The sequence below is a fragment of the Corvus brachyrhynchos genome, unplaced genomic scaffold (assembly GCF_000691975.1).
Source record: "Corvus brachyrhynchos isolate BGI_N302 unplaced genomic scaffold, ASM69197v1 scaffold279, whole genome shotgun sequence".
Lineage (NCBI taxonomy): Eukaryota > Metazoa > Chordata > Aves > Passeriformes > Corvidae > Corvus > Corvus brachyrhynchos.
In genome coordinates this window covers 4,455,741-4,478,710 of record NW_008246060.1, presented here as the reverse complement: position 1 = coordinate 4,478,710, position 22,970 = coordinate 4,455,741, and the positions used below count along the sequence as shown (strand labels likewise).

The 22,970-nt window shown below is 39.5% G+C and overlaps 1 protein-coding gene across 5 annotated transcripts in view; it reads right to left on the bottom strand.

The window, feature by feature from the left end:
* CCSER2 (coiled-coil serine rich protein 2) overlaps window positions 1-22,557 on the bottom strand; it is a 61,154-nt gene extending 38,597 nt beyond the window's left edge. For 2 of the 5 annotated variants that reach the window (XM_017746328.1, XM_017746327.1), the window contains exons 1-3: window positions 22,353-22,557; window positions 9,801-11,274; window positions 8,687-8,889 (exon numbers count right to left, since the gene is read on the bottom strand). In XM_017746328.1, the coding sequence (XP_017601817.1) occupies window positions 8,687-8,889; window positions 9,801-11,235 (1,638 nt within the window). In that variant the 5' untranslated portion in view covers window positions 11,236-11,274; window positions 22,353-22,557. The remainder of the gene's footprint in view (window positions 1-8,686; window positions 8,890-9,800; window positions 11,275-22,352) is intronic. The other 3 variants (XM_017746329.1, XM_017746325.1, XM_017746326.1) reach the window with 3 other exon arrangements.
* Window positions 22,558-22,970: the final 413 nt, after the last annotated feature.

Here is a 22,970-nt window from a genome sequence, read left to right as displayed (position 1 = left end):
AATTTCTTTTTAATATAAAATCAGACATCAGACTGTAAAAAAACTGAAATTCGGTAACACAATGATAAAAGAAAACCAGAAATATTAGCCATTCTGTTGAGACTTCACCAATTCATAAGCAACAGCACTTTCAAACACACAGCACCTCAAGCAGCATTCTTTGACCACCATCTAGCCTCCACCAATGAGGAAAGCTGAATGGGGGGAAGCTGCAGAACCACCCTTCTACAGAATTACAGCAAAATTTAAGATTTCCTATTTTTTTTTTAAATGGGCTGGTGCTTTTAAGTAGAGAGTTTCCTGTTTACTTTTAAGCACAATCACAGAACATGGTCAGCAGTGATCATAAATAGTGACAGAGGAGGAGGAGAAGCAGTCCTTCCTACTCACTGCTTCCAGTCTCTTTGCACGAGAAGGCTACCAATACCAGAGGTCCAGCACTGCTTTTATAGTTTACTTAACCAACAATGGGGCATTTTACACTATTAAGCAATATGTAATTGCTATAGCTACTCTTAACAGGTAGAAATAATTGTGAATGATTCTCACTCCACTGACTTGCACTTGTATTAAACATGCAGTGTTTGGTTTAAGGAAAATATGGAGGCTTCCAGTAATTCCCAGCTGAGAAAGGAACCAAACAATAACCTCAGAGGAACAGCACGGGCATGGCTGTACCAGGAGCTCAGTTGTTTCCTCTGTGCAAGAGTTTTAATTCTACCTAGAGAGACTTTTGAAGTAACCTGAATATGACACATTATCCAGCATTAATGTGTTCTACTCTTACACAGCCAGCTTAATACACTTGTTTCTAATAAAAACCAAAACAATCCTCAAATACCTCCAAACTACTTTGGGGTGATTCTATTTTGACCAATCTCTACATGAGCTGCTAACAACAGCGGAAGGATTCCCTCACTTACTGTACTGCTGCAGAAATGTATTTATGCCACATTACCCTGATACATTTTAACAGCATGAACCAAGAGCATAAAACCTCAAAACCAGCTCACACATGGATATGCAGTTACCAGCTCATACAGAAAACGTCCCTCACAGCCTATGAAATAAACCAAGTGCTAAGTTCCACCAGTGTTTGCTCTCATATTTCACACACACCACAGCAGCTGCTGCGCTCCCTCCCTCTCTTCACCACACAAATCCAAAGGCACAATTAATGGATGCCATAAACAGAACACGTAAGCACAAGTGAAGTTGCCCTACTTGGTTTTACCAGCCAAAACAGCATGAGAAGATTTACTGTGTCAGGTCTGAAGGAAGCAGCTCTCAAAGGCATGTAAGCTTTCCCATCCCACAGGAAAAAAGGTAATTTGCCATGAAAGGTTGTTCACAAAATGTCATGCCTCTCAAACCAGCATCACAAGAGGTTTGTGAACTGTAATACAGTCATATAACCTCTTAATGTTTGACAACAGGGACACCTACATCAGACAGGACAGACAGAAGGGCCATCTCATTAAGTAATTCAGTTTCTCACCCCCTTGCCTTGCTATTATAGCTAAACTCTGAAGCTGAAGACTGGAGCAGAGGTGGGACAGTAGATGGTGGCTACTTTCACTCTAAAATCAGTCTCTAATTTCATGACATTTCCTTTCTCTGCCATGAGCAGAAAACTGCCTGCCAGCAAACTCCACCAAAGGAATGGCTGAGGAGCTGACAGAACACACTGAAATGAGTTTGTGCTCTTAGTTCTGTATTGACAAGCAACAATATAGACTGAATTTTTCACAGCAGTTGGAGTTTTTTACTACAAATTCTGGACATATTAATCAAGGATGTTCTCCCATTACTTTAGTCATGTTTAGTGTGTTCACAAATATTATCTGTTCATAATGAAGATTAAAGGCAAAAAGGTGACACTGACTTTTGAGGATTTGAAATCAGAACCAAGCAGTCTAGTGGTTTTCCAAACATAACTTTTTAGGCATTGGCTTCTTAGAAATTAAGAAGATGAAAAACAAATGCCACAGATGTTTATACTTGTATTATTGGAAAAATGAAAATTATGAAGCTAGAATAGTACAATTTAAGTAAATCAGAATAATTTTCGTCAGATTCTGGAACATGACATGGACATGTTGGGACAAAAGAGCTTGGAACTTGGACATGAACTTAGGAGCTTAAATGGAAGTTACCAACTACAGCAACTTCCAATAAGCAGCTTCCAATGAAAAAGAGCTGCCAAGGCTGACACATGTATTCGATTCCAATCCCAGAATCACTATATATACCTGAGCAGGAAGTTTGACCACAGAAATGGCAGCTTCCCAGATCATGTATTTCCAAGGAATCCTTCTGTATCCCAAGTAAAAATTCACACATTGTTTGCCATTTCCTAGAATGCATCAGTAAAAGCTAAAATCTCAGAGAAGACTTCCTGTGCTAATGTGGTATCTCTTGCCAAGAGAAATACTGACCTAACCCAGAAGTCAGGCTTTCAGGTAAAGGAGTGTGAAGGACCAATGAATTATTCCATTTGTCCTACAGGACAGAATTTCTCTGGTGATAAAGGCAAATAATGAAAATTCTCTCAGCAGAAGCAGAAAACAGAACTCCATGCTGCCATTCCTCATTAGTGATGCTGTGTGCTCTCTATCCATAAGAAGTGTTCTCCACTATGTTGGGCATGAAGGGAAATGTTGAAGGAGGGACAACACAAATTGAAAAGTATCTGACGCTCTCTGGGTTTGCTCTCAGTCACTCCCAGGAGGTTCACAAACACTTTGTACACTGCATCCACACCCAGTGAGGAGTATCTGCCACTAAGGATTTCCAGCACTGCCCATACACACCTCCACCCGGTGATTTCTGAAGTGCGTTTACCTTGGTTTGTTTGAATACCTCCTGAGCAGATAAAATTACCTCCTCCTCCACTGGCACTACAGTCTTGGGCACATTTTCAGAGTCTCATTCCTCTGCCACACCGATGAATCGTGGTATCCACTCACACATCTACAGGGAGAGGTTACCCAGTTTCCTCCTCCATGGTCCTGCTCTTCACAACAGTGCCCAGATGAACTTGGCAGCTGCAGGAAAGACTAAAATCTCCAAAGCTTTACAGGCTTGGTAGGCTGCAAACAGGCAACAGCTACTTCAAAAATCCAAATTACCCCAATATAGGTATATAAAAAGATTCCCCAAGACTAGGACAATTATACTTTCTTAATTAATTATGCCACAAGAATAATGTCTTCTCTCCTTTCAATCTTGCACCCTCACTAGGTACTGGGCATCTAGTAGTGTCACCAGTTCTCACTGTACCACATTCACTAGCAAAAGAAATAAATAAAAAAATCTCTAACCACAAACAAAATTTTAAATCTGTATTTATTAATGTCATAATGAATTCTAGTCAAAATGACACTGACTAAGGTGAAATAATCCTTTGCTCTCAGGCACAGAACAAACTCAGACCTTACTTCAAGAAGTGCTCAACTGAAGTACACAAATTACTTCTATGAAGCATCATGGGAGCACAAAATGCAATTAATTCTCTGTATTAACTTCACCTTTTGTATTCTAAGAAAGGAGGAAATGCAGTAAGTCAACACTGTTCATCTGAGTACAGCCTCTCAATAAGTATGTGTCTTATAATGCTGTTCACTGCTTTGAGAAAGGTCTTCATTGTTCTTTGCAAGATGAAAAGAAAAAAAGAACTAAATTTCAACTGGCTCATTAGATGAAAGACTTTTAATATGTGCTTCTTGTAACTAGCTTTCACCTGAAGGGCTCATCTCATGACTACTCTTCTAGAAAATTATAGCAAAAAAAGAAGTTTGAGAAAAGATTACATACTTTTACATTACTTGCACTTCTATTTTCATTACAGCTGTAACCAAATGTCCCAAAATTTAAAAAGCCCGGCTTCTCATAGAACAAGAGGCAGTGTTTTGGCATTAACATACCGAAAAGAAAGTTCAGCCAAAGAAAGGAAGATGGGTAGAAGACAACACCAAGAACACTTCACTCTAAGAAAACAAATGTATTAGAACTACACATATTACAAGTCTGAATTCACATTAATAAATTACTCATTTGAGAAATCAAACTGGCAATTTAAACCTTACTATAAAGTCATTCTGAGAAGTGAATTACCAAAAAAATTTAAGGTAATTAACTCTAAATTACTTGTAAATAACTAAATTACTGAAAGACATTAATGACTGAATTAAACAATTCTATTTCAGCAAGTTTGTTTTCTCTAAGAAGTAGAGCATATTTCACTGAGTACCAATGCTTCAGGACCCAGAAGCATTCTGACCAGTCTCAAAAACTAATTCAGACCTGCCCTTTCCCAAGTTCCAGTCACAAAGGGGAAAACTATAACGAAGAACAACAACAAAAATCTTACAAGATTTCACAAATTGCCTGGAAGAAGAGAAAAACCTAAGTGTTTCATACTCAGGCTAAAATTCTGGCCATGTGTCAAATTCATTCATTCCAATGAGATCCAGATTTCATCCCAAGAGCAATTAAATTCTCAGCAAAGCTGTTAAAACCCATCTGTCTCTTCAAGCCAGATTTCAATTATTATTCCTTAATCCCATGCCCTTATAATTACATTGATGCTCACTCTGCATATACCCAAAAATACTGGCTTTATTTACTCCAGGAAAAATTAACACAGCAGAAAGATTCACATTGCTACTGGAGCCTACAGGAAAAAGGGGTAGAGAACTTGATCTGATAGTACAGGGAACACTCTGAAAGCTTCCTGTCCAAACCTATTGACCCAAATGAAATTGTTTTAAAAGAAACGAAAAAAACCCAAATCACACCACAACAACTTGTTCTCTTGAGAATATTACAGAAGGAAGCTGAAATTACTGGAATGTTTTCAGTTTAAAGTTTTACTTCTTGCAGACTTTGAGCACTAGAATATTGTAGCACCTTTAAAAACAAGCAGATACCTCAGAACAATAACAGCTGTGCTATCTACCCTTCTCAGTGTAAACAAGGACTTGGACTTGACAAAAATATTCAAAACTTCACTCTGAACAAACACATATTAGAACTTCTGTTTCTCAAGTGTCTATTTAATGCACTGGAGAAGAGAGAACACCTCAAACCTTGCTACAAGAAGAGAGGGCAAGCAAAGGAGCCATGAGACTGCAGTCAGGACGCCTGAGGCTACACTGCTTACACATATGGTGAACAGTATTTTCAGACAAAAATTAATGAAAACAAAAATCTAGCAAGGCTGATATACTAAACTACAATCAGGAGTTGTACCTCACACTGCTGAGCAGCTTTCTGCCATGAAACAGTAAAGGAACTGGGCATCACGGTCAGCAACTGAAACGCAGGGCAGGAGCAAACAGCACAGCTAAAATCATGTGAGAGCACCTATAGATAAATATTGCCCTTGTTGCTAATTTACAGAGCCATCAGCTGCTCTGCTAAGCATCAGCCAGCTCACACAGAGCTGAGCAGAAACAGCACCAGTGGCTTGGTACCCAGCAGCAAAGATCAGCTGTTGAAAAGAGTATAAAGAACCCCAACAAAATCAGTGCTTAGAAATTTGAAAGGAGTTCAGCACTTAGAAAGCGACCCAAGTGATTTGTTGACTTCAAAGCTGGAAATGGAACAACAACAGGGATAGTGGAATAAGGCATTTTGTGTTATGCAATTAGACAAAAAAAATATTTTCATCCTTACAAAACCCCACACATTTCCTACCAAGTTCTAAGTCCCTGTCATGGTTTGATGCCAGTTAAGCGCCAGGCACCACAAAAAACTATTCACTTATTTCCACCTTTCAGGCAGCTCTTCTTTTTTTCCTTTTTTTTTTTCCTCTGCCTATAAACACCAGGTTTTGTTAAACCACCACAGTCCCCCTTATGATATTATATAGATTTGTACAACTCTTAAAACCCCAGCACTGGATTGCACATTTTCTCTATAGCTGTTCACTTAGTTAGTGAAGAACAACAGAAGAACTATATTAAAAGAGGCCAAATTTATTTTATTCTTTGCCCTCATGTCTTTATAACAAAGATGTACTGAGAATAGCAAAGATACTGGCTTTTCTGCTCCCCAAAAAGGAACAGCAAACTTCAGGGGCCAACAAGTTCCTTCTGTTGCCTTCCTGTGCTGGTTCGCATTTTAGAAGCCCAGTTAAAATCCCCCTTTCAAAGATGGTCCAAACACTCCTAATCTAAGATTACCCAACGAGAGCTGCACTGCCATCTATGGAAAAGCTTAGGAAAAGCATTTAGCATTTAGTATTTGTTGATACTAAGAAGGATACAGCTTAGAACACTAACAAAACAACAGCAGGATGGAAATGAGGAAGAAGAAGGCGAATTGTGCACTAAACATGACCAGTTACTCACCACACAGTTCCCTGAATTGCTACTCAGCTGCAGTGCTTCTACTCACCCCAGCCTGATGCCACGGGAACTCCAGAACTACAGCTTTGGTGACTGGCCTGGAAATACTAAATCCAAGAGGCAGGCAGGCTGGCATTAGCCCAAGCACTCCAAATTCTTAAATCTGACTCTCATCAATTGGATTTTGACACACAGATAGGAACTGCTTTTAACTCACCACACTAGAGGATAGAAACTGCATAATTTGATCACGTATCTCCCAGCAATCAAAACATCTGACGTGTTGACTAATCACAATAATTATTCTCAATGCCTTCACTTTTTTGTCTTTATACTCCTTGCTTGCAGAGAAAAGGAAAAACATGGAACAAAAGCTTACAGTAACCTGCTCAAGAGCACAATTTTTCAGAAATAATGAAAAACTGCATCAGAAATTCTTCTGCATCTTCAGATTACAAAAGATCACTGTTTAATCTTTAGGCTAAAGAAATCAAATATGTCATAGTTTCTACCAAAACCAACAAGTACAGGAAAAAAACCAAAACAAATCCCACTACAAAGAGGCAGTTCAACACTTCAGAGCTACATTTCCCCCTTAAAACTCAAGCTACTGAAAATACATTTCTGCCTTGAAAAAATAAAATGTGCTATTGATGCTTTTCTCATTCAGATAAAAGTCACAGTAGAGTAAGCACTGAAATTCTGGAAAAGCATTAACAGGATAAAAATCAAAATGGGTGGAAGCAACACAATTTTCTAGATTCAACATCAAGTCTTACAATCTCCTCCTTTCTCCACTTCCCCAAAAACTAGTAGTACGTTCTTCCATTTTTAACCCCTCTCTAAAAGCTATTTACTTTCAATAAAGAAAGAAATAAACCAAAATAGTGAACAAGAATATCAAAGACTTCTAAAGTACCTCTGCTTCACATGGCTTACAACAGCTTCTGTCAATCAGCACATTGATTCAGTATCAACTCATACACATGCACAAATTAATTGACAGGGGCTACATGTATCAAAACCCAGATATACAGTCCAAAAGCACGGTAATAGAAGTGTCTTCCCTTTGTTTGTTACATTTCAGAGTATGTATCAAGATATATTTAAAACTTACCAAGGACAAAGCTTAAAAACTTCCCTCTTTTCCTGGCATGTGCATGCATGTGTCTGGGGACAAGAATGTTTGTTTCTGTAGTGGCCTACATTAAACTTGGGTTTTTCCCCATAAACATCAATAAAGCTACAAAACTCATACTACAAAAATCTCTAACAGCTTTTCCAAGCTGGCCACGATTGCCACAAAAAGTTAATAACCACTGCTAAACTCTTTCATGCACTATATCCCAACATTATAATTTAAGACAGAGAGCAAACAATACCACAAGCAGCTGAAAATAGATCCAGAGTTCATATTTAGTTACACACAAAGAATATAATTAGGTATCTGTGCCCAAGTCTGAAAGTGGTATCTACATACTAAATTGGCAGTGGTGACACAGTACCTAACACACCTTAAACACATGAAGCATTACAATTGATTAAACCAAATTGGTTTTGTTAGATGTTCTGGTTGTTAACATCATACTAATAAAAAAGTTGTTTAATTCAGAAGTCTGTGCAGATAAAGGAATATGAACAGGATAGACATAATTTTCTTCAGGCCCACTGAAATCCCAAGGTTGGCTCCCTGATCTCAGATGGAGGATCACAGCATGGCAACAACTCTCCATCCACTCCTCACACTGAATGATGTTTCTTGCAGATCAGTTTGAGTTTAGCAGCAAGAAAAAGGCTGTGCTGCATCTTGTGTATCCCACAGAAGATGTATGAAGAGCCCTGCTAGTGAGCTACAGCCAGCTCTCTGCCTCAAAGATTCTATGCTTGAACAAACTGAGAAACCAAAAATCAGCTCCAGCTCACGAGGGCCCTATGAGCACAAAGCACAGAAACAAGAAAGGCAAGAAGCCACACAGGCAACAGCTATCTTCTGGCTTTTCACTCCTACGTTTAGAGGTTAGTAGGAGGTATTGAACTTATCCTTTGCAGAAATCAAATCCCTTTATTCTTTGTGAGCACTTCTATGAGACTGTGTAAGGAAGGATCTGTTCTGTCCTGGCTTCAGAATAAGGAAAGAAAAAAAATGTGTGCAAACAGCCTAATCAAGGTCACCTGTCCCGAAACAGGAGTTCCTAAACAAGAAGTTTCACAAAGCCATCAACAACAGAGGAAAGAATTATCAAATAAAAAAAAAGGCACTAATATTTAAAAAATATACTTAATAAGCAATACACTCCACACTAATTATGCAGGTTATGCACAGAAATACATACTATGCTGTTCATTTCTGAAGAGTCGTAACTTCCACACGGATGGACACTTCCTATAGGTTCCAGCCCCTCTTCATCCCACATGTATGTGCCGTCAGAGCTGTCAGACGGAGAAAGCTCAAAGGAGGAGCCAGCTCTGTAGTTCATCTCTGAAGAGATGACATTCTCAGTAGTGTGTTTTGTGCTTTCACTGTTGTCATCCACTGCTTAAAGAAAACAGCAACGGTTAAGATTCCAAAACCAATCCAATATTCCACAAATAAAAACTGAAATGCCTGCTACTGGTGTGCTAACTTTCTGTTACAGTACAGCTCCAGCAAAGACCGGAAAGCCTTCTACAGTACTGCTCCCTCATCCCAGAAGGGGGAAAAGCTCAAGGTGGTTTGGCAGCTACAACTAAGGAATCTTCCAACCTACATCTTTGCTAACCATTTACACTGCCCTAATTCACCCACCGTGGAAGCTACTTTCTAGAAATCTGCATCTCTTTAACATATTAGAAGGTGGGTCCAAAAATATATCCTTTGGATCTCATCTTTCAATTGCAACATCTCTCAAACAAGCTTTTGTCATGAGAAGCCCATCAAAGACTTGAAAATGTGGCTTTCAAAAGCATCTTCTTGTGTCTTCAACTAATGTTTAAAGAATCAATATGCATCAGAAAAAAACCAAAAAAACCCAGTAACAATCCTGTTTATAATTGAACTCATTTAATTACACATCCTACACTTATTTCCACTACTTAGAAGCAGTTACAGCTGTTCTCTGCCTACAGAGGTGGAGGGAGCACGAGGTGAAATTTTCTTAAAATATCACCAACCCAGAAAATGAATGGCAAAGAAAGGATATGAGAAATCCCACAACCACACCACAAATGTGTTTAAAGGAGGTCACCTTCATTTTTATCACAAAGAGCTCTTCAAAGTAATGCTTGGGAAAAAACTATTATGCAGAAAAGGCATAAGCAAACAAATACACCAGCATAGAGCCAAGTTCCACTCTGAAAAAATGCACAAGCAATGGGCAATTACATTCAGTAACTTAATTAGTGTCATTTTGATTTAGAATTTTGATTTAGCACCTAAAATTTCAAACAGAACAGAAGAAAGGTATTTACCAGACACATTTATATCAAGCCAGTCATCAGCATTACAGCAAGATCCTCCACCTTCCTTGAGAGATGTGAACGGCTCGATGGACGTTCTGCTCCCATGCTCTAATTCCTGAAGGCAGCTCTCCTTCTGCTGGATTTGTACAGGTCTGTTTGCATCTTCTATATCTATGAAATCATCACTGAAGTCTTCACTCAGATCGTTTTTCTCCGAGGATGACAAAGAAGATATAGAGATCTCATCTCCATCATCGCTCATACACATGACTTTTGACCCATGTTTTCCCAGACTTTCATACAGGCCCTCACCAGGTTCTGTTCTTTGAGCACTGCTCTCTAGAATACTGTTTTTATCCACGGCTCTATTGATGTTTGCTGAAATATCCACGTTCTCCACGACGCGTGTGTCCAGAGCCGCGCTTTTGCTGCCATCCACACCAGTATTCCCAGCAAACCGCTGCCTGGTAGGCTTCAGCAGAGAGGGCCGACTAAATCTGTATCCATAGGAAGGTGCTGACCCAGATCCATTTGACAGCGGGGGTTTCTTGGAACAAGGAGCTGACATAGCCGAGTACGGTCTGGTAAATCCATACTTCATCGGTTCATTGCCATTGGGTACATCCAACTGACATGCATTTCTTGACAGCAGAGTAGACCTCTGCGACGTCCTGGCAGCAAGATTTTGACTATGATAAGGCCTTGTAAGATCCACAGCTTTATTAAAGGAATGTGACCTGGTTAGAGATGCAGTGGGAAGGAAAGAATTCTGAATGGAATGTGAAAAACTTTGTGATCTTACCATTTTGTCACAGGAGAAAGCCTTGCTGTTGTCTGTGGATTGTGCCAGGCTTTCTCCTGAACTTGTCCTTGTGGTACTGGAATTAGCTCTAGGTCTCTGCAAACCTACCACCGGCCGATTTCCATAAAATCCATTCAGATTTGATCTTGGAGCACTGAGTCCAGAGTATGTCCTTCCTGACAGGGTACCTTTGGTGAATTTAGCTGAACTAGAGAGTCCAGGTATAGACTTTGGGTTCAATTCCTCAGTAGAAGATACAAACATATTGGTTTGCTTTGCTGCTTTTGACACAACTGAAGCAGTCCTGTTCAAACCCACCCTGAGCTCATCATTGCCCAATGCTCCTTGAGATTGAAAATGTTTCTCAGAATCAATTAATTTTTCATTACAGTTGCGTTTGGAGTTGGCTTCCCTCCCATTCTGATCGTTAAGCTGATATTTATTTGATTTTTTCCAGTTGAAAGCAAAGGAAGACATTCCAACAGTGCCATTGTGCTTGCCAAAATTTTTGCCACCATTACTCCCTGCTAAGTTCACAGCTGTCCCGTTTGGCATAGGTTGCAAAACACTCCCTAAAGTTTTCGTTCCATATTTCGGTAGCCTGGAAACCAAGGATGTCCTGGTTTGATTTTTTTCTTCCATGAGCTATTGGGTACATTGGTCCTTAAAGGGTGCTTGAATCTAAGAAAGAAAAATAAAATAAAACAACATTAAACCTGAATCAACCACACATTGAACCATATAGTTTTCTATACATTTGCAGCTATAGGCTTCCTGCATGTCTGTGCCTAACTCCACCATGCTGATAAAAAGTAACCCAGACACATTTTGGGAACTCCAGAGTCACAGCAGTTATTTGGCAGTAATATGCTTCAGATCACAGCTCCATCCCCCAGCTTTCATTCTCTACGTAAACCATCTTGGTTTTGTTTTCCTTTCGTAATCTAGAAAATAAACTTGAAAAGGGGTTGGATGATTTTTTTTTTTCCATTTACCCATTTTGAGTAACAAACTGAACCTTTCAACTGCGTTACAATTATTAACCAATAAATGTAAGATTTAATATTTTTAAAAAAGCCATAAATATGACATAGCACAAACCTGTGGTCAGCAACGTAAACCTGCAGAAACTATAATGTAACATCTGATTAAAAGCTCATTTTTTGAGATTTTTTTCAGTTTCCCTAATGCGTAAAATGTAGGAAATAACCACACATCATGCATCTCACCACAACATTTTTTGTTCCCAGACCTAATTGACATCCCCAAATCAAGATTCACATTCCTAGTCACTGTTTCTTCTTTTTATAGACACTGTAGTCTATTTTGGACATCATCTTATTCATGTACAAGACCTGAAGTACAGTGCAACAGTTGCATAAGGTCAGTGTCAGTAAGTGAATTTAAAAGTTCTACTTACTCAAAGTACAGAAAATATCTTGTGTAACCACACCAAGCATTACCCTAAAGTGAGTCACTCCCCAAGCTGCAAGACCTCACTAAGGAACGCTTAGTTTAAAAACACTTAGATAAAACGGAAGGTAAAGTCAAAGATAAAATCGAAGTGGCATTAAATTCATGCAAATTGAAATACCCTTAGGATTTGTCAGTGAATAGGATGTCCCAGAGCAGTATCTTCTGGAAGCAGATCTACATTACAAAGACAGAAAGAGAAAGGTACTGAAGACAGGGCTTTTAGGGGCTCCTAACTTGTGAAAACATCAGAATCCACATTCTGCAACTGGTGTGTGCATGTCCATTTTGAAATACACAAATCCCGACTTTTCAAATACTCAGTGAATTCTTGTGCACCAGAGGCACAACCCTCACCCCAGGTGTGCAAAGAAGGACACAACTGTTTCCCCCTGGGACCAGCAGAACATTTCATTCACTACATATGACACCCGCCTACCCCAGGTGTGCAAAGAAGGACACAACTGTTTCCGCCTGGGACCAGAAGAACATTCACTACATATGACACCCGCCTGCATGTGGATTGAAGTGTCTCAGGTCAGACTTCTTGCCCACAGTGCACCTGCATACCTTGCACAGGAAAATATTATCAGGCTTTAATAGCAACATCAAAGTTGCTATTTACTTCATGTCAACTACATACAATAAAGCATACCTTTTTTTTTTAATAACTCCATTAATAAAAAATGGCCTTTACCATGCTGATGAATTCATTCCCAGCAAGCATCATACTGCAGATCCCTCAGAAGATAACGCAACTCTAGAAAAGGCAAGTCTTGTGAAGTACTGCAGATCCCTCAGAAGATAACGCAACTCTAAAGAAAAGGCAAGTCTTGTGAAAAAATCATCCAAACTGAAAAAGTTAAATTAGAAAGCTGCTAATTTAACTTGCATGCTTTATGGATAATTCCCTTTTCGCATCTGTCTACCATCTCTTAGGTAACTGCAAAATGTAAACGAGGCCATTAATTAGATTACTTTAATCCTCCACCAAGTGCTGCAAATTAAACGTGGAAAGGAGACCTTTCAGCTCCCAGTAGGAAGGGCTCTTGCTCATTTATCCTTTCGACAACACATTATCTTCAAGAAAACTATGCTGATAGCTTAGAACACTTCAGATAATTAAATTAAAAGACAAACAATACTTGTCTGTATTTTATTAGCCACTTAACTGTAACTACTGTGCCATCTTCTCAAGTCCAGGTTACATTTGTTTCATTGAAATACAATGTCATCAAAAAAACCACTAAAACTTAACAGCATTGTGTCTGGCAGATGTTTCCCAGAAAATGAGGAATTTTCTTATTAAGTTCTCTAAAACATTCTTAATCTTTAAATATGTATACTAGGAAAGATTATACTAGCCTAACAATGAAACTCCCTTATCAAGCAGCACTGTACCTACAAGTTAGAGTATGATTTCTGCATCCCAGAAGATTCAGGTTCAATACAATTTAAATTGTAGCCTGCTGTACTATAAAGAAATTCAAAGTATTTTTAGACAAGCAATCTATGGAATTTTTAAAAACTGACATTTGGGCAAACAAGTTTTATATTCTTTGCCTTGGGAAATTCATTATCTAGTGCACACAAGCCTAATCGGGAATTAAGCTAATTATAAAGAGCCTAGCCTTACATAATGATCCAGGGAAAAGGAGTTAAAATCCACAGACCCTCTCTGAAGTAAAATCTGAATTAACTGAAAAGCTGCTACATCCTTACCTTCAAGGATATTCAAGATCCTGGTGATAAGCAAAAGGATATTCATTCTTGCCCTCCTTGGTACTTTCTCTACAGGATTATTTACACCTAGACAAAATGCTGCACTGTTAGTGGCAAGCACAACATTCACTCTTATTTCATTCACAGCTTTTTTCAGCTCCACCAGGAAGGCAGTTTCCTATACATTAACTTCTCAGCAAAGTCTAGCTTTGCATCTGAGACTCTATCCTACAGAAGAAGACAGGTTAAAGATTCATCCATTTGAAAGTTTAAGCACCTGAAAATACTGCCATCCCTATAATCCCTGCCACCAGGAAGATAACAGCATTTTCCAGTTCCAGATTCCTGAATGGGACCAAGTTCCCCTCCTATTGTCACAGCAGTGCAGAATACCCAGCTGATGGATGAAACACATCTGACAGACTGGTGCCAGGCCAGAGCAATTCCCCTCTGCAGATCTATCGCCATGCCAACAGTTTCAGATCTGTGCTTCATTCACAGGAATGAAAGTGCACGTGTATTTCAGCTCTGTCCTGTGCACAGCTTATAAATCACCTCTTACACCTCTGGGTTTTAACACTGCAGCTGCTGGTTATTTATTTGTTTTTCAGGACAAATATTATGCAGATCTTTTCACCACTGATTTGTGGTGAAACAAACACAACTTAAGATCTATTTTTCTTAAAGATGTAATTAAAAATGCATTAGAGCAGTTACGTGAAAATAGCTTATTTTCACCAATGTAGGGAGGCATTGAATGTCACCAGGGAATAATCTGGGAGGCCCCTGCAACAGAAGCAGCAAAAGACTTCTTTAGCACGCACTTAAGAACATTGCAAGATGGGCAGCACGGCTGCAAGTCAATTTTCAGCTTTAAGAGGACCATGGGAGCTTAACAGAATACAAGAAACACGCAAGAGATCCAGCTGGCAAACACCTGCTCTGAGCATGACAAGCCCCGGGGAATTAAAGACCACGAATCCTGAGGAAACTGTGCGTGCTGTATGAACTCAAATGAATCAGAATGCAACCAGAAATTCTGATGGCTTCAAGACTGAACCTTGAGTATTTACAAGTTTTTGTGTTGTTTCCTCTGCACAGACTGGTTTCAGTTTAGCCAAAAACGCCTTCTCTCCCTCCACTCCAAGATCCAGTAAGATTTATCAGCTCTGCAGTAAATTCCTCCAAGCCTGCCTTCCTTCTCCTGTCTTCAGTTTCTCCAAGACACCTGTTCTTGAATCAATTCCCAATGCTTTATGAAGGCATCCATGAATTTCAGCCTCTCTCCCTTTCCTGTGTCCAAACTGCTCTGATTAACACCAGCTGCCCTCACACTGCCTTGTGAAGCAACATAGTCAGGAAGTATAGTGGGCAATTCCAAGATGGTGAATGCTTATTATTCTATTTTTCTGAAATCACCTTGCTTTTCTGTGTCCCAAGTTGTGGGATTCTGTTTTCAGATCTCAAGACAGCTTAGAGATATGTCCTTTTCTATTTTTCCTCCTTCACATTTACGAGGTTCTAGCCCCTTTTAAGGGTTGATCTATCAAACACCAAGCAAACCAGTTATCCAAGCTGCTCTTGTGCTCAATTTTACGGTCAAAACATACTAGGTCAAAGAATATCAGCAGAACATAACAATGAATAGAGATAAAGCGAGAAGGAAGCAAGAAATACATCATAAAGAGATTCGAGTTTCTGGATTTTTAACACTGAGCAATATCTTTAGTCAATACAGCAGAAAATATGACATCCCATGCCATCTCTAAAAGCATTCTTGTGATTCATCAGAATCCTTAATGTTTGATAAGACAAGAGGACATAAGCACTTACTGGAGAAAAAGAAATAGGGAAATGCAGCTCTATTTTGTAGAAGAAAGCTACCACAATGCTTCCAGAATCAAAAACTCCCTTTGCATCCCTCAGGGCCACACTGGCAATTCACTTTGCCATTAATGCTGTTCCACAGAGCATCAGGCACCTCAAGGAAGCAAAAAAGGGCTAAGTGCTATCTGCCCAGACATGGATGCTTTGTAATTGTTGCCCAGTTGTGTATTTCATATTAGTAAAACAGAAACTATACATTTTTCAACTCCAAATTTTTACACCAAACCTTACCAAAACATTGAAACAAAACAGGGTATGGGCTATCACAAGCCCCTTTAGATTTTATTGAAAAAAAAGTTATGCATATTTTACCTACAAGAAAGACCTTTGCTAAACACCTGTTTCTCAAACAAGTAAAGTTGCCCTGATTTTTGGCATTCTTACACAACTAACAAGGTGGAAAGCAGCCAAGGTCCAGATGTTTAGCCAGCTGCAGCAAGGAGCAGCTTTAGCACAAAAAAAAGAAGATGGAAGTAACTGGGGGATAGATAAATTATTCTCAGTGAAAGAGAGTATCAGGGTCTGTGAAAAGGAAGGAAGACTTGCCAGTGCAATTTCATGTTCCTCTTAAGTGTTAATGCAGGTTATTATGGGTTGTTCATAAATGAGACATGAAATGCAATGACAGTTACTCTTTCCTGCATTATGGTGACAGCCTAACTGTTGTCAGGGACAGAGGTCAGCTAGAAATTGGAATAAAGCCCTGGAGATGCACGACTCCTCTCTGAAGCTGCTATTCATCTGATGCATCCTCTTAGAAGAAGTCATCAATTCCTTTCTTCAGCAGATCCTGTTAAACCTGAGCAAGCAATGTCCAGCCTGTACCTGCAGCAGATATGAACAACAGGCTCGTCTATGCTAGTCTGCATACTCCAAACTCCAACTCCAAAACACAAGAACCAGAACATAGTGGAGTTCACTGGACATCCAAACAACACAAGGCCCTGATGATAAAAGCACTACAAGTGCTGACCCCAAGAACACTGCAAGAGGTGGGAGGGATGTATTGCCATGTATCAGAAACAATTAACATAATCAGGAGCAATATATCTGGCTCCAGAGCAGAAACACCCCTGCTAGAAGGAATTCAATTACGTGGATTACTTCACTTGATATGTTACGCAAGGAACAGGCTCCTGTGAACTGAACCAACCCAAGAGATTCGCCCCCAGTGAGCAAGTCAAGCTTCTTCACTAGGGTTGCTTAATAGGTCTTAAACTGCAAAAGATGCATTGTTTTCAACATCTTTGTTGGAGAAACGAAGAGCCTTTACTTGCTCCTCTCTTTGATGATACTTAAAACTGTTACCAAATTTGCAGGTATAACAAACAGAAAGGAGGAAAACTGAAGTAAGAAAAGACAGACACTGTCTGCCTGCCTTACAGTTCTCTTGCCCTGCAGCCTGAAGACAAAGTCACACAGCTGCAAAGAAGCCAAAACCTGTTAATTATTCACCAGCACCGCCTCCCAAAAACAACCCCAAACTAAGGTACTGTGACTATAAAGCACGTTTATATCTAGGTTCCTATGTTGCCTTAACATTTCCTTGCATTTAGCAAGATTTCTGTCCTGGAAGATAAGCCATAATTGTGCATATGCTTGTGTGCAATAGATGCTGGGGATTCTCCCACCAGAGTCTTTTTTCCAAGGTTTCTCAAACAGGTAATTTTTTGGCATTCTTACATGACTAATAAGGCAGCAGATAACCAGAAACCTGCCTTTCTGAAGAGTTTTAAAAGTAGCATCACTGTTTACATCATAAAGGCAAATTAAATTTTATGCTGTGTCTAAGATTGACCGAAAAATCCCAAACATCAGTTGCAGTCTAGAATTAAAGCTTTCTACCAGTGAAATGTCAGATCTCGATCTCTCCTTAAAAAAATTTGTGATTATGTCAGCATCAAAGCAACTGACAGCAGAAACAGGCCCCTGCTCGTGCTGATGCTATTAGTCCTTCAGCAACAGCATTTCACATTGGTAACTTAATCTGTCTGTAAGAATAAATCCAGAAAGATTGCATCTGTCTCAAAAGCAATGTCCTACTGCAAACCAGTAGGAATTACCTGCTGTTCTCCGGCAAATATTTCACTTAAAACCAGAGGAATAACCCTTTTTGCTCAGCACTATCCACTGTCACCAAGTGATTCAAACACACCATTCCCATCTCTAACTGTTCTAGGAAAGATTTACTTCACCATTGACTCAGTAACAAAGAGCTGGTTACCAGTTACTGTTTTCTACTTCTTACATAGTATTGCATGTTAGCTGGAGCAGGATTTTCTTGCTGATAAGAACAGGCAGGCTGAAAGCTAAGTGAAACGTGGTATACAACTAATTATAACTGGAAATATCCCTTTTTAGACTGCCATGCTGTCCATCCTACTCCTCTAGTTTGCTTATTCAACTGATGCATGTTCTCCATGTAAAAACACTGAGCTGTCTTGAGCTAGAGCCCTCTTACAGTGGTATAAATGTATTTTTCAGTACGTATTTTGCAATGATTACATAATGACTAATAACAGAACCAATACTTCCTGTCTGAACTGCTGATGAACAGTTTATCTATGTGAGTATTTTAAGATTAAGAATTTCCATGGGTTTAAATCTTCAATGAGGCTGTGCTTCCAACCAATACGGAAGTTGCTTTTTTCCCCCCTCCAGCCACATACACTCATTCTTTCATTTTTTCTTTCTCCTGCTGCCCGAGTAAGAATTCTAGTTATAGGTTAAGCTGAATGGCAAGCAGAGATAATAGGAAGAGATGGCATTTGATTCATAGACTCGCTGCTACTGGGATATCTTCAATAAGCCTGAAGAGGTTCACACGTGATAACTGAGCAAGATTAGACAAGCTGAAGCAGAAGAAAGGTAGAAAAAAGTAGTTCTGAGATTTTCTTTTACATATATTGCCAATGCTGTTTCAATATAGTTCAGTTTTTCACAGATCGTGATCTTGAGACAAGAACATGTCAGCACATTGCTATGCACCTTAAAAAAAAAATCACATTGTTAAGTCAGCCACTGCTGGATTGAAAGAAAATACTAGAAAAAGGACTGACAAAGAAAATCCTTAACACTGCTATCATCAGAGACAGACAGTGAATCCTGGATAAGCTGGAAATATTATGTAAATCATGGCATTTCACTGTGTGTGGATCATGGCACCTCACTGCCCAGATTCAATTCTCCATATAGGTCCGCCAGTCAATTTTATTTTAGAGGTAAAGAATACAAAAATCCCATTATCTCCTGTGGCTGCCTTAAAATAAAAATGCACCAGGGAAGGGATGATCAGGGCAAACACAGAATGTGACTTCCTTAACCTTCAACTGCTTTCAATTCACAGAATTTCTTAAATCTGATGCAGTTTGTTTAGGAACCCTCCACAGATCTCTTGTCCACTATTTTGCATAACCTATCCTTGAGCCCCCAAAGTTTTTGCATCCCTGACTGCCTTAAGCAAGGAGTTCCAGAGCCCCAGCAACAATTCTTTCAAGGTTATTTCATTGTCTTGCACAGATTCCCAGGGAAAACTACTAAAACTACCTCTAAACTCCCTACATTGCCAGAAGAGGCTACTGACACCTTCTCTCCTTGCTACCAAACACACCAGTTTGTTTCATATCTATGTGCTTTCAAGAAGATACTGTATTATTTGAAGTTTGACTTCTCTTTAACATCCACCCTTGATCAAAAATACTGCAGCCATACACTGGTGTATTACAGCTTTCAGCTAATCTTTCTTATTTGTAAACCACATCTTCAAAGTATCACTTTCTGGCTACTGAGTTTCATTTCATTAGCGCTGGACTCAACGCAGCTTCAGTCTACAATTCCACAGCTATATATCAGTTCCCAGTCTCAAAACCAAACTCTCTAAAAATGTTTGAGTACCAAACAACTTTGCAGGTTTGCCACAGCATAACAAATGCCAACATGTTTTTGACAACAGACTGGCAACCTCCGGTATTTTAACGCATGTTTTGTGTTTTCCTACCAGCTTTCTGACACACCAACAGCTATATCTGAATGTACTTATCAAGGTCAGTTTCCTACAACGTGGAAGACACAGATATTTGTTATATCCTGAGAGGTTTGCAACTGAAGGGGAAAAAAAAAAAACCAAGATTCTCCAAGAAACTGAGATGCAATTTTCAGTTACCAGTGACAGTTTGTCACATGATCATTTTCAGACTCAGTCATCTATGTTGTATTTTATTCAAACTTACAGGAAGGAGATATGTATCATTTGTTTTGCTTAATTGGGATCTCAATGTAGTCATAGTAAAGCTATACTTACACAAATTACCATTTCAGAAAGCTTTCATGATTAAATGATTTACAGAGAAAGATTTTTTTCTGTTTTTATCTGTTTACTGATAGAGAGGCTACGCAGGTTGACAGATTGTGCTCCTCTCCTCAAGGCTCCTGCTACCGACAGCAGCAGCCTGGGCCTTGCCAAGTTTCTACCTATATAAGTCTGTCTTACTGAGATGAAGGTTACTCAAAAGCCACAGCATCCCTGAACTCATCAAAAATATGTATCAATGTGGCTGTGTAATGACTTTAACATATGAAACCAGAAAAAAAATCCATTTAAGTAAAGCCTATCTTTAATACAATTTACAAAAAGAATGTGTATTGAAGTATCATCCAAACCCACACTGTAGTGATAAACTCTGCATCTATCTAGAAGAGATTTTTGAATCTCCAGCCTAAAGTAGACATATTATTGAGTAAAGAGAAGCTGGGACATTCAGTTCTCCCGGGATGCTTCCCTTGTGCTGTGTGTGTCACAAGCCATCTGCGCTGATTAGCCTAAAAGCACAGAATTTCTTTGGCTTCAGGGAATAAATACAGAAATTATTTGCAATTTAAGGGTTATTCCTGATCCGTAAGTTGTTCAGTCACCTCATCAATGTAAATCCTTATCATCCATTCCCTCTGGCTAAGAAGCCAAGCCTCCTTGCAGCGAGGACATTGCCGGCATTGCCAGTACTTCTTCAATAAAGGCCATTAAAATGCACTCTGCAGAGCAGGACCTCAACTCAGAGCAGACTAAGTGCTCATGAAAAACCCAACACTCTGCAGTGAAAACAGCATTTTAGCAAGAACTTGCGACACCAGTGCCCCATGTGACCAGGGATAAGCAAAAACCCCCACCCTGAGGAGACTTTCTTCAATTCCTATAGGATATTGTCAGCAGAACTGCCACAGCTGAATCCTCCTTTGAGAACAGAGAATGGCTACTGAGCAAAGTCCACATCTCTGCAAATCAAATTACTTTTGATAAGGAGAAAACAACATTCTCAGAATGTCTTCCAAAACGCACCTACTTGGTAGCAGTTTAAGAGTGAGCTGGGGTGTGTGTCCCAGAGCTATGAAGAAATGCAAAGACCTTTCCTGACTAGCCAAACTTCAACTTTGGGACAATTATTCAGTGCTGTTGGGATTTTACTGTAACATACACGCGTGCAGGTATCCAGAGATTTACATAATCTGTTTTTATTGCTCCAACCGAAACACAATACAGGATTTTAAACCTAATTATCAAAAGCACCATTAGTATTTTGATCTCCTTAGCATCCCTGTTGGCATGGAACTTAACCCTGCCTGAAAGCTTCTAATTAAGAAGATGGTGCTGCTGTTTACAGCGAATGGTGGCTAAAAGAGAACACCAAAACCACTGTTGATATATTTTATCATATTACTTTCTGTAATCTTATATTCCTTCATCTCTTTTCCATTTTGAGAGATCCACACTTTCTAAAGATTGCAGGCGAGCAATGTTCATCTCAACATTGATGGCATGATGGCTTTTTATCTAAAGAGCCCGTGCCAACAGTTCCTACTAACTGGTTTATTCCAAATAACCAATCCCTCTTAAAGGATGATCAGGTCCAAAAGTAATGGATTTTACTTCATTGAGCTTTTACACGAACAGTTCCATTAAACAGGATTACTCATTAGTATAACAATACATTAAATGAGATCATTATGTTAATTGAGACTACTTCTACAGTTTCAACAGCTTTACAATTAAAAGACAATACTGGGCAGTTTTTAGAGCCCAAACAATGATATTTCTATAATGAAAAGTACTATCCATGAGCAGAAATTAAACCTCAACTCCAAAAACAACTTTTCTAGTCTAAGTTGTATATTCACATAGATCCTTGGCTGACATTTAGGTAGCTGGTTTCTACTCATGTTCCATTTGTTAGGCCATCACCTCTTCAGCTTGGAGGCATGTATTTCAAAATGGCCCCAGAGAATTTCAAGTTATGTGATCATTACATACATGAGAAAAAAATCTTGCCGATTTCATTCATTATCAGCAAACAATGTAAATATTTACTTCCTCCAGCTAACCCAAGACTTTTGTATATTTCTCCAGAAGAGAGGAATTTACTAAAGTCTCAGTGAATACGTGAAGTGGCTCTCAATTGAAAAACATAAAACAATGAGAACTTAGATCCAACTTCACTTCACTTTTAATACCTTCATAACAAAAAATTCTATTCCACACCAAATCGAGGCTCGAAGCCCACAGACACCAAGAACAAACCTGTTATGAACACAGAGTTCTAACCCTTCATGTTGCACCGATTCCCCTGAAAAGTGCTTTACATCTTTACACAGCATACCAGACGGAGTACCAGATCGACAATCCTTACCTTAATTTGTTGTCTGGCCTGGACACTAACGCTCTGCTACAGCATAAAGTTCCCATGCAGTTTTGCTTTCTTAAACTGAAGATAAACAGCTCGACCTCCTCCAGCTCAAAGTTAAAGGCTGAGGTTGCCTACGTTTCATTGTGTGCCAAAGTACATTTGACAGAACGTGAAGTGAACAGCAGGCTCTGGGTGACGAAAGCAAAGTCTCAGTGTCATTAAAGTGAAATCACCACAACGTACAGAACATCCCCTTGGTATGAATCTCAACAGATCACTGCTAAAATAGAAATGCCACCATTATAATTCTTTTCCACCGTTACTATTCTTTTTTTTAAACTGTTGTCTTTGAACAAACACACACTGGGTGCTTTTGCTGCTTCTCCTTTTCGGAGATTAAAACCTTCGAGATACGAAACCTCACGCTACAAGACCTCTGCGACCGGGGCTCGCAGCAGCTGCTCCCAACGCACCTGCAGGTGCGTCTCCCCGAACATCGAATTAAAGGACGCACAAACCACCGCAGAGCCGGCACCGGGGCGCTCCCGGCGCCGGGCCCGCCGTGCCAGGCTGCCCCCGAGCCCGTGGCACCGCGGGCGGCTCGCCCCGGGCCTGCACGCG